Here is an 11,197-nt window from a genome sequence, read left to right as displayed (position 1 = left end):
GAGCGGCTGTACCGGCAGTGCCGCGGCTACGTGGAGATGAACCGGCGGCTGCGGGAGGCGCGCAGGGAACTGGCGGAGAAACGCGAAGAACTGAGGCGGGCGGGCACGGCGCTGGAACGGGACATCACCGAGATGCGGCAGAAGGCGTTCTGAGGTCGGGACGCGGCACGGCCCGGGGGTGTCACCGGGAGCCCCCCCTCCCCCCCCCCGGCTGCTTCCACGTGTTCCCGGCGCACCCACAGCGCCGCGTTTTAGCAGCAGCGCCCGGCCTTCGTCCCCACCACCCGGCCGTGGGAGCAGCTCCGCTCCCCTCCAGCACCATGGCCGCGCGCCGTGGCTTCGCCTACGACTTTTCCATCTGGCACTGCCCCGAGGACCACGCCGTCGCCTCCGTCATCGCCGAGTTCTTGAGGAAAAAGGGATTCCGGGGCTACGTGGAGCACTGGGACCAGGTGGCCGGCACCTCGGTTGTGCTCAGTGCCACCGAGGCCATCGGTGCCAGCAGGATGGGCATCCTCCTGCTCTCCCCCACATCCCTGGGGGACGCGTGGTGCCGGCGGGTGTCCGAGTGGAACCTGCAGCACGTCGTGGAACGCGGAGGCACCAGGGTGCTCCCCGTGTGCCTGGGGGTGAGGAAGGAGGAGATGCCGCCCTTCCTGCAGCACCTCACCCAGCTGCAGTACCAGACCCCGTTCTTCTTCGAGCGGCTGCTGCGGAGCCTGGCAGCATCCCGGGCCCTGCCTGGAGAGCCGAGGAGAGCTGGAGCTGAGAGCTGAGGGGCAGCTGGTGGCGGTGGGTGGGGGTCTGGCGGTGCGGTGCTGCTGGGAGCAGAGCGGTGTCAGACTGCACGTAAAGGTGGTGGGAACAGGACACTGTGCTGGGTGCGCACCATGGGACGCTGTGACGGTGCCCCTGGGGCTGTGGTTATCACAAATCTTGCGAAATCCTCAATAAAGCCCTTCTTGGGGACTGGGATGTGGTTTCCTCGGTGAGGATGGGAACCAGGCTGTGGGGCAGGCTGAGGGTGGGCTGCCTGTCCCTGTGGGTCGATTGGAGCTGTTTGTCTGCAGGTGTTGTTTCACACTTGCAGACACTCGCTCTGCTTCCCCCCTTCCTGTACACTGCACGTCATCGCAGCCCTCTGCCCTGGCCCCACAGCCTTGCAGCACTTTGCCCCGAGCACGCGACGGGAGCAGCATGGACAGGAGCGTGGTTCTGGGGCTGCTGCTGCTGCTGGCGCTGCCCGACGCCGGGATGGGTGAGCACCGCAATGGGGCTGGGGCGGCCGATGGGATCTCCACGATGTCACCACAGGGAGCGGCGGAGCGCTGGGGCAGCCGTCCCCACTCCTCAGCAGCTGCTGTGGGATGGGCTCCCCCTCCCCTGGCGGCGCGGTCGCGTCTGCTCATCGTGGGGGGACACGAGGCCAAGCCCCACTCCCGGCCCTACATGGTGTCGGTGCAGTCCAGGGGGCTGCACGCCTGCGGGGGAGCACTGCTGCACCCGCGCTGGGTGCTGACGGCCGCGCACTGCGTCCCACCGAGGTGAGCACTGCGTCCCGCGGAGCTGAGCGTCCCGTCCCAGCCGCCGCGGGGCTGGGGTATGGAGGGGCACCGTGTGGATGTCCCCCGTGTCCCGCAGCGCCGACGTCTCCAGGATGACGGTGGTGGTGGGGCTGCACCGGCTGAAGGAGCGCAAGGGCACCCAAAGCTTCGCCATCCGCAGCGCCTGTCCCCACCCCGGCTACGACAGCCAGACGATGGAGGACGACCTCCTCCTGCTGCAGGTGGGGGAGGTTGGGGCCAGGAAGCGCCGCCGCTGGGGGATTTCACACCGCGCCGCAGCGCGGGGCCGGGTGACATTTCCTTTCACACCTCCAAGCACTTTCACATCTGGGTGACGTCTCCTCCGGGTGACATCTCACCGGGGTGACGTTGCCCCGCTCCCACCCCGGGCGATGCGGTGACGTTGCCGTGACAGCGGGCCCTGACGTTGCCCCCGCGCTGCCCGCAGCTGGACGGGAAGGTGACGCGCAGCAAGAGGCACCGACCCATCAAGGTGCTGCGGCGGGAGCCGGCGGCGGGCACCGTGTGCAGCTTGGCGGGCTGGGGCGGGCAGCGGGGGCTGGCGACCGCGCTGCAGGAGCTGGACGTGGCCGTGCTGGACGCGCGGATGTGCAACAACAGCCGCTTCTGGAACGGCGAGCTCGCACCCACCATGATCTGCTTCCAGAGCCGCAGCCGCGGCGGAGTCCCCACCAAGGTGAGGAGCTGGGGAGGGGGGGGGGGGCTTGGTGTGGGGGTGTAATGCTTCGTGCCGGGCTGTGCCGTCATCGTCACCTCCTGCAGGGTGACTCCGGGGGTCCCCTGGTGTGCGGGCGCCCGGCGGCGGTGGCGGGCGTTATGTCCTTCAGCAGCCCCAAGCCTACCGACCCCTTGAAGCCGCCGGTGGCCACCTCGGCGGTGAAGCACCACGCGTGGATCCGGCGCACGCTGCGGCGCGGCTGCGCGGCACGGACGGAGCAGCCCCGGTTATTTACACAGGTTTGCGTTTAATTTTTAATACTGTCCAGAGTCCTGGTAAAATAACATCCTTAGTACATACATACAGCAACGGGGGGACGGGACACCACGAACCCAGCGCGATTCCGCGTGGATGGGGACGAAGCCGACGGTCACACATAGGGCGGATGGGTGGCAGCGGGGCCGGGACGGTGGCACTGACACCCGGGACCACAACCACGTGCGTGGGGTGATGCTGGCGTCCTGCACGTGGGTCCTGCGCTGGGTTATGGCCATCGGGAGGGGACAGAGCGCCTGCGGGGGCTTGGCCTTATTTCTTGATGTAGACCCCGCAGTCCCCACGTGCATCCCTGTCCCCTACATGTCCCCATAGCCCCCTGCCTGTCCCTGCAGACACCCATAGGCTCCTGGTGGTGGTGGTCCCCGGGGGGCCTGCAGCTCGTCCCATCTAAAGGCATGAATGGGCAGTGAGGAGGGACTGGGGGACACCGGGGGGGCTGGGGAGCACTGAGATTGGGGTGGGGGTCACTCCGCAACCCACCCTGGGGTGCACAGGGCCAGCTGGCAGCAGGGTGCGTGCCTCCTGCTCGTGGGCGTAATCCAGTCCTGGGTGGACCCGTGTCCACGCTGTGCGGGCACCTCACTGTCAGCTGTGCTGGGGACTGCGTCCTGTGGGGGGGCCCAGACCCTTCCCTTGGGGTTGGGCACCCCGGTGCCACCTCTTCACTCCGTGTCCTCCCCAGGGCAGTCCCCAGCCCAGTGACAAAGCAGCCGGGACCCCGACGAGCACCCAGCCCTGACGAGCACCAGAGCGGACCCCTGCGAGCCCCACCACCAGCACTCAGCCAGCACCCTGCTTAGGAGCAGCACAGACGGGGCCTGGCCCGGCCCCACACCTCACGCTTTGTCCCTTGGGGTGCCTCCCTGCTTTGCTCCGGCCGCGTATCCCCGAGGGGAGGTGACCCCGTCTCCGCAATAAAGGCGCTGCGATGCCTGGCGGTGCCGTGCCGGTGCGCGAGCTGAAGCGTGCGGCGCGAGCCTGGCGTTAAGGCTTTGCTTGATGTGTTCCTGGGACGTGGGGACGCGGGCCCCCCCCTCACCCTAGGGCTGCAGTGCCCCGGGGGCGTCCATCGGCACTGAGAAGCGCTTGGCTGCAGGGATCGGCCCCCACCCATGGGGCTTCGCCTGGTCTTCAGCACGGGAACCTTTGGAGCTGCATTGGAATAAACCCCGCCTGGGCTGGGGAGGGGTCCCGGCTGTCCCACGTCTCCGTCCCCGCGGGCAGGAGGTGTCCGGCGGGGTCCGTCCGCGGCAGCCGCTCACGCCTGGATTTTCTCCACTGCTTTGTCGGCCACTGCCGGCACCGCCATGGGGCTGGGGACGTAGTTGAAGGGGGTGACGCGGGCGGCGCGGCTCGGGGAGCTGTGCCGGCTGGCGGGGAAGGCCCCGGCCGGCGCCTCGTGCCCGAAGGAGATGGGCAGAGTGGTCTTGGCGGGCGCCGGGGCTTCACCGTCGCGTCGGGGGCTCTCCATGGTGGGCGAGGTGCTGGAGTTGGTCTTGGTGGTGGCGAAGTCCTCGGTCTGCACCACGGCGTCGCTGGTCTTCCTGGGGCCGGGGGACGGCTCCTCGGCGGCGCTCAGCAGCGGCAGCGCGGTGGAGGGCAGCGTGCTCTGCAGGATGTGCGGGATGTCCTCGTCGCGGATGCGCCGCCACGTGCCCTTCATCATCGCCATCGGCGGTTTCTCCTCCGTCGCCTCGCCAGGCTTCCGCCGCCGCGCCGACGCCTCGGAGCAGGCGGAGAGGACGGAGGAGGGGCTGCCGGTGCGGCGCGGCACGCTGATGTTGGGCGACGACGAGTAGCGCTTGAAGGGCTCTGGGACGGCCGTCTTCACCGGCAGCCGGGACGGGCTCTCGGAGCTGGTCCTGCGCGGGGGCTTGGATGCAGCGGGGGTCTTGCAGCCAGGCTGCGCCCTGGGGACGAGCGGACGCGGTGCGGGTGCTGCGGGTTTGGCCGCTTTCAGCTCCTCGCAGCGGGACGAGCAGAGGAAGACGGTGGGGAGGGCGGCCCGGCTGCGCTGCGGGGACGCTCCGCGGGGCAGTGAGGTGACCGAGGTGGCCGGGGCGAGCTCGGCGCGGTGCCGCAGCAGCAGGCTGGACGACTCCTTGATGAAGGTGAGCTGCCGCAGGAAACCCGAGCGGTCCGAGTCGCTGCCGCTGGAGCGAGTGGACGACATCCGCACCAGGTTGAGCCGGCTGCTCCCTGCCCCCCCCGGCGTGCTGCCCTTGGCCTTGCCGCTGCCCTCCTGCTCCTCCAGCACCGGCATGGCCGCGCGCACCGGCAGCACCTTCCTGCTGGGCTTCTGCATGAAAGGGATGCGGACGGGTGACTTCTGTGTCTTGTGCTGCCGGGGGGCCGGGGACCTGGGGGCCGTGGGCTTGGTGGGGGGGCCGGGAGGGGAGGGGGGGCTGGTCGCCTTGCCCGTCTGCACAGGGCTCTGCTTGGAGAGCTGCGAGGGCGACGGCAGCTTCTTGGGCACGTGCTGCGAGGGGGTGGAGGTGCGGGATGAGCCCGAGGACGGTGGCCCCTTGGCGATGCGGGCAGGTGGCGTGGTGCTGCGCTTGGGCAGCGCCAGGTCCCCCCCCTCGGGCGGCTTCCCCAGGCGGTGCAGGCTGCGGGAACGCTGCTGGCTCAGCGACAGGTTCTTGGGCGCCGGGGGCTTGGCCACGGGGGATTTCTTTGGGGTGGAGCGTGGGCTGGGCGCGTCCTTGGCCAGGCTGGGCATGTAGATGACGGTTCTGCCGCGGAACACCACCGGCAGGTTGGGCACGGGCTTGCTCGGTGCTGGGCTCCTCTCCGCCCTCGTATTGCCCGCAGGACGGGCGCTCGGTGCCTTCTTCCCCTCTGGACGGCTCTTGGCACGCTCCCTCCTCTCTGCCTCCCGCCCGGCCGCGCTCCCAGAGCGCTTCTTCTCTGTCCTGTCCAGGGAGAGCTGCAGAGTGGAGCCGACCGAGAGCCCTGAGACGAAGGAGAGGATGGAGTCGGACTCGGAGGAGGGCTCCCGCGACAGTGACGCCGCAGCCTGGTGCAGCCAGGTGACGATGGAGTTGGCTCCCTCCTGGATGGCCTCCCACTCCACGCTGTCCAGGTCAGAGCCGCCGTCAGAGCCCACATCCTCGGAGCGATGCCTGCCCTCCGCCGCGCGCTCCCTCCCAGTGCTGCCTTTCAGCTTCTGCTTCCTCTCCGCTGTCCTCCGCCGCATTGAGGGCCGCCGGCGCTTGGGCATGGCGGAGCCGATGCACTTCTGCAGGAGATCATCCTCCGAGTTGGGGCTGGGGGAGCGGCCCTGCGCCTGCCCTGCTGCTGCGCGCTGCCGGGGGGCCGAGCCACGCTCCTCGCCCTCGCCAGGGTTGCCATCACTCAGGGAGCTCATGGAGGAGCTCAGTGAGTAGCACGGCGGCGTCTCATCAGCAATCAGGTTGTGCTGCAGCTTGCTCTTTGCTTTGCCCTTCGTCTCGGGCTCCCTCCTGGGCACGGAGCCCCCGCAGCGCTCCCTCCGCAGCGCCCGGCCAGGCTGTGCTCCACCGCCGGGCACCTCCCTGCCCACCCCAGGCTCATCCGAGTCGTGCTCGTAGAAGCAGTACACGGCCTCCTCGGTCGGCGTGGTGTGGCACAGCGACTGGAAGGCCGCCCCGTCCTCCCGCACACCGTCCTTCCTCCTGGGCAGGCTGCAGGGCCGGGTCCCGGGGCTCCCGCTCCTCCCCACCTCTGGCTCCGTGCCGGGCACGGGCTGTCCCCGCTTCCCCTCCGCACTCCTGCCTGGTGGCACAGGACTGTCCCGGCTGGAGCCCACCCTGCCCCTGCAGGCTGAGCTGGGCCGGGTGGGCACTGCGCTGCCCAGAGCAGATCTCCTCGCTGGCGATGCCGCAGCGCCCACCTCCCGCCTCCTCCCCACACCCCGGGGGGGCTCAGCCTCCTCCTTGGGGCCGCGCAGGGTCTCGTCGCTCAGCGAGGCGGCACTGGAGAAGTTGACGGGGGTCCCCTCGGCCGAGTCGGTAATGGAGTCATCGTCCTTGTAGAGCTCCCGGGCGGTGGCACGCAGGTGCTTGGGGACAGCAGCGTGCGCGGGCACCAGCATGTAGACGGGGACGTGGACCGGCTTCTTGGTGTGCGGGTGCAGGACCTGCCCCGAGAGCAGCGAGCTCTTCACCTTGCGGAAGCGTGAGGGCATGGCCGAGCTGATGCACTCCTTCAGGATCTCGATGTCATCGTCGGAGCTGGGCTCTGCCCGGTGCCGGCCCTCCAGGAGCTGCTCCTCCCTCTCCTCCCGCTCCTCATGTGCCGCAAAGTTCAGGCTGTTCTTCTCGGGGAAGGTGGGCATCAGCTTCAGCTCCACGTCCTTCTGCACGTAGTGCTCGTGTAGGGGCAGGGCGCTCAGGCTGGAGGCGCACGAGAAGTTCTCGTTGGGTTTCTCCACCGTGAAGTAGACCATGGAGTCCAGGTCCTGGGGGAGCTGGAAGCGCTCCTTGAAGTCGGTGATCTCCATGAACTTCTTGACGTTGTTCTCCCACTGGATGTTGAACTGGCTGGTCTCCTTCTCGGGCGGGCAGCCCAGCTCGAAGAGCGGCGTCTTGCTGCGGCTGGGCGGCATGGTCTGCCCGGGGCTGTCGGGCAGCTCGCTGGGGCTGACGGTGCCGCTGATCATCTCGCTGCACGGGTCGCTCTGGATGGAGCTGGCGATGGACGGGCTCTCGAAGCTGCCCAGCGAGCTGACGGAGCTGCAGCGGCTCATCACCAGCGGCGTCTCCTGGATGTAGTTCTCCGAGGAGCTGGAGGGCGTGTGGTCCTCCTGGCGCGAGGGGGACGCGTCCCGCAGGAAGAGCTTGTCACGTTTGGGGAAGGGGATGGCGATGGGCTGGGAGATCCCCACCGGTGTTGTCGGACCCGGCTCCGCCTTCTCCTTCTCCTGCCTCACGTCCTCAGCTTCCCCATCCCCTTCGTCCATCTCCAGGATCTCCAGTGAGGAGTCGCTGTCCAGGTCGTTCTCGCTGTGGCTCTGCCCGTCCAGCACATTGTCGGCCGAGGAGAGGGAGGAGAGGGAGCTGCAGCGGGAGAAGCAGATGGGGGTGTCCTCCACCGAGTACTTCTGCACCGACTCCTGCTCGGCCGCGGCCGGGGGCTGGGCTGGCAGCTTCTCGGGGATCTTGCTGAGGGTGTCGGCTGTTTGCAGGAGGCCCGGGGGCAGCCAGGCTTGCTTCCTTCCCAGCAGCGAGGGGTGGTGGCTGATGGCTGTGCTGCTCTTGGCCAGGCTCCCGAGAAGGGGCACGTGCTGGTACGAGGGCGAGAGCTTGATGGTGTGCACCTGGGGGTCGGTGGGGAGCTTGCCGCCCGTCTCCTTCTTCCTCCCAGGCTCCAGTGCTTTGGGACTGGGGAAGGTCACCGCTTTCCTGCCCCGCTCGGGCGGCTCCCTCTGCTCTGGTTTGTCCGACTCGGCCTTGAGCACGGTGGGCTCGGGCTTGGTGCCCAGGATGCTCTTGAGGTCGAGCCTGCTGGGCCGCTTCTGGTAGCGCTGCAGCTCATCCCGGTAGTCGAGGAAGGGAGCCCTGGTGCAGGGCTTCATGTGCTCCTTGGGGCAGTAGCCATCACTGGTGCTGCCGCTGTTGAGGCTGTCGGTGGACAGGCTGGTGTACGCCGTCTTCAGCCGCAGCAGCGCGCGCGCCCGGCTCAGTCCCTCGCGCCTGGCGGAGCCGCCGGTGTCCGAGAGACGGCACGGGGAGCAGGAGTGGGCGCGCACCTCGGGCGGCTCCTCGGGGCCGTACTGCCAGTCCAGCCCGTGGTCCTCGGAGCTGAGGCTGAAGCTGTCATCCGAGGACGTGTGCATGGTGGAGATGTCCTCCACCAGCTTGTCGATCTTGGCCACCGTGCTGGAGATCTTGTTGGCCAGCTTCTCGGCGGCCAGCGAGACGTCATCCTCTGGCAGCGGTGGCTTTTTGGGCTCTCCCATCTTTCCGCCATCGTCCTTCTCCGGCTCCGGGCACCGCCTCTGAGCCAGAGCCCGCGGCAGTGCCTGGCCCTGCAGGAAGGAGGAGCCCAGGAACATGGAGAGCACGGAGGCGCTGGCCGTCTCCACGCCGGTGGAGATGTTGGGCACCTCATCATCATCGAAGCAGCCCGAGTCGGAGGCGTAGTCCTTCACCAGGCTCTCCATGTGCCGCAGCGGTTTCTTGGCGCTCTGGCTCTTCAGGCTCTGCTTCTCCATGGTGTCAAAGGTCTCGGCCAGGTGCTTGGCATCCAGCTCGGCCTCCAGCGCCTTCTGCTTGCGCATGTAGAGGGACGGCATGCAGGAGCCCGGTGACACAACAGCCGCGTCCTTGTACTTGGGGGGTCGGTTGGTGAGCAGGTTGCGGAGCGCGGCCGCGCTGCCCATGGCGATCATCTTGTGCTTGGAGTGGATGAGGTTGCGCAGCATGCTGACCGCCCCCAGGTCCCAGAGCAGCTCCTGGTCGCGGGGACTGCGGGCGGACAGGTTCCAGAGCGTGCCGCAGGCGTTGCTGACGATGGTGAGGCTGTGCGAGCGCAGGTGCTGCAGCAGCGTCTGCAGGCAGTTGTGGTCCCGGAGCACCTGCCTGTAGGATGGGAGGGACAGGGTGGGACGGGATGGGACGGGATGGGACGGGATGGGATGGGATGGGATGGGATGGGATGGGATGGGATGGGATGGGATGGGATGGGATGGGATGGGATGGGATGGGATGGGACGGGATGGGGAGGTCCAGCCATCAGCATAACGTGTGCCCCCTCCCAGCCCCACACCGTGCCCCCCAGCCCCCACCTGTAGTCCTCGCGCGTGGCGATGAGGCTGGAGACGTTACGCAGGATGCCGCCGCCGCTCTCGATGATGGCCAGCGAGTTGCTCTGGCACTTGTAGGTCAGGGTGCTCACCAGGAAGCCCAGGGCTCCCTCCACACCGCAGATGGCGGCTTTGTTCTCTGTGCTGTGTGCTGACAGGTTCCAAAGCGCGCTCAGGACGCTCTTCAGTGTGGACTCCTGCGTGGGGAGTGTGGGTCAGCCCTGGCCGTGCCACTGTGCCCGCTCCCACCCACCCCAGCTCTCACCTTGGCCGCGTGAAGTGCGCACTGGGTCAGCCCCGCCACGCTGCCCACCTCCCGCAGCACCTTCTTGCTGTTGATGTCGGCTCTCCATGACAGGTTCCTCAGGATGCTCGAGACCACCTGGGCGAGCAGAGCACACGGGGTGCGTGGGAATGGCACCGTCCCCATGACAGACACCATCCCCACATGCATCCACGCCGATGGCACCCACCTGGTGCAGCTCCTCGCTGTCGGAGCCCAGCTGGGCCACGATGGCCTCCATGCAGCCCCGGCGCGAGCACAACGTTGCCTGCAGGGACATGTGCATGGTGAGCCCCGTGCTGCCCCGGCCCTGCTCCCCACCACCCCACTGACCCCACAGACCTTGTTGACCACGTCCCCAAAGGTGAGGTTGGTGAGGGCCATCCCCGCGTAGCGCCGCAGCGCCAGGTTCAGGGGATCGCTCGTCATCTTGTGCATCTCGTAGTCCACCTGCAGCAGCTCAGCCACCGCCTGCAGCCCTCCTGCGGGATGGGATGGGGTCACCACGGCCAGGCCTCCCCACACACACAGCTGCTCCCCAACACTTGCTGCTGTCACCCCATCCCACCCCTTACCCAGCTCGTTCATGGCACGCCGGTACTCCTCATCAAAGGAGAGCTTCATGATGGCACAGGTGGCCTGGCAGATCTGGGGCTCGATGGGCACCGGCGCTGCGGGGACAGTGGGGAGTGATGGGGCCGCCTGGGTGCTCGGCACACACCCACAGCATCACCTCCTCTTCCAGCACACACAGACACGTATGCTGTGAACTCCAACCCATGCACACCCACGCCTGCACATGCAAGCAACACTGCTGCATGTACACACACAACCTTGCACACACACAACCTTGCACACACACACATGCACCACTCTCCCCCCCCCCTGCACACCACCCTACTCGCTCCATCCAGCCCTGCCCGGCCCCATACCCGCGCTGCCCTCGGGCCCTTTGCCCCCGTCCCTGCTCTGCATCTGCAGCCAGTCCCAGCAGGTCTCCGAGTAGGAGCGGATCTGCTCCAGCACGTGCAGCACCCGCATCTCCTTCTTGGCCTGCCCCTCGTCGGGCTGCGAGAAGACGATGTTGTGCAGCGCGGCGTTGGCGCGCATGCGGGCGTCCTTGGCGCCGCTGGGGCTCTCGGGGGGGCCCGGCTCGCGGTCGGAGTCGTGCAGGATCTGGATGAGCAGCGGCAAGCAGCCCGACTTGCGCATGGCCAGGCAGCTCTCCTGCGAGCTGGACATGGCCAGCAGCGTGCGCGACATGTCGTCCTTGTCCCGCGTGGCCAGCATGGACAGCAGCCAGAAGACCACCTCCACCTGCGGGGGGAGGGGAGGCGGGTTAGGCATCACCACGGCCCTCCTACCCCCCCTCCCCACTGCAGCTGCCCCTCACCTTGCTGCTGCCCCCGTCCTCGGGGTGCGTCGGGACGTCCATGTCCTCCTCTGTGCCCGGCAGCTTTGTGCAGAGCTGGGGAGCACAGGATGGGGTTTGCATCGTGCTCACTGGTGCCCCCCCCCTCCACGGGCCGGCTGCTTTCAGGGCC

General features: G+C 68.2%; 3 protein-coding genes across 6 annotated transcripts in view; 2 read left to right on the top strand and 1 right to left on the bottom strand.

Moving 5' to 3' along the window:
* Nucleotides 1-973, top strand: part of C27H19orf25 (chromosome 27 C19orf25 homolog) — a 1,870-nt gene extending 897 nt beyond the window's left edge. The window contains exon 3 of the mRNA XM_021379004.1: nt 1-973. Within this exon, the coding sequence (XP_021234679.1) occupies nt 1-153 (153 nt within the window). The 3' untranslated portion in view covers nt 154-973.
* On the top strand, nt 1,062-3,520 carry LOC110389076 (granzyme M-like). The gene is made up of 5 exons (XM_021379001.1): nt 1,062-1,544; nt 1,642-1,786; nt 2,014-2,262; nt 2,349-2,543; nt 3,266-3,520. Exons 1-5 carry the CDS (start codon nt 1,198-1,200, stop codon nt 3,320-3,322), a joined length of 993 nt encoding a protein of 330 aa, XP_021234676.1. The 5' UTR covers nt 1,062-1,197; the 3' UTR covers nt 3,323-3,520.
* The window catches only part of APC2 (APC2, WNT signaling pathway regulator), a 14,294-nt gene continuing 6,765 nt past the window's right edge, over nt 3,669-11,197 (bottom strand). Inside the window, exons 8-15 of one of the 4 annotated variants that reach the window (XM_021378996.1) lie at nt 11,047-11,121; nt 10,586-10,970; nt 10,229-10,324; nt 9,996-10,135; nt 9,844-9,921; nt 9,636-9,752; nt 9,353-9,567; nt 3,669-9,146 (exon numbers count right to left, since the gene is read on the bottom strand). In XM_021378996.1, coding sequence (XP_021234671.1) covers nt 3,842-9,146; nt 9,353-9,567; nt 9,636-9,752; nt 9,844-9,921; nt 9,996-10,135; nt 10,229-10,324; nt 10,586-10,970; nt 11,047-11,121 — 6,411 coding nt within the window. In that variant the 3' untranslated portion in view covers nt 3,669-3,841. Of the gene's footprint in view, nt 9,147-9,352; nt 9,568-9,635; nt 10,325-10,585; nt 10,971-11,046; nt 11,122-11,197 lie in introns of all 4 variants that reach the window. The other 3 variants (XM_021378995.1, XM_021378994.1, XM_021378993.1) reach the window with 3 other exon arrangements.

The sequence above is a fragment of the Numida meleagris genome, chromosome 27, assembly GCF_002078875.1.
Source record: "Numida meleagris isolate 19003 breed g44 Domestic line chromosome 27, NumMel1.0, whole genome shotgun sequence".
NCBI classification, from domain to species: Eukaryota; Metazoa; Chordata; class Aves; order Galliformes; family Numididae; genus Numida; species Numida meleagris.
Note: the sequence above shows the minus strand (reverse complement) of the source record. Positions and strands in the feature narration are given on the sequence as shown.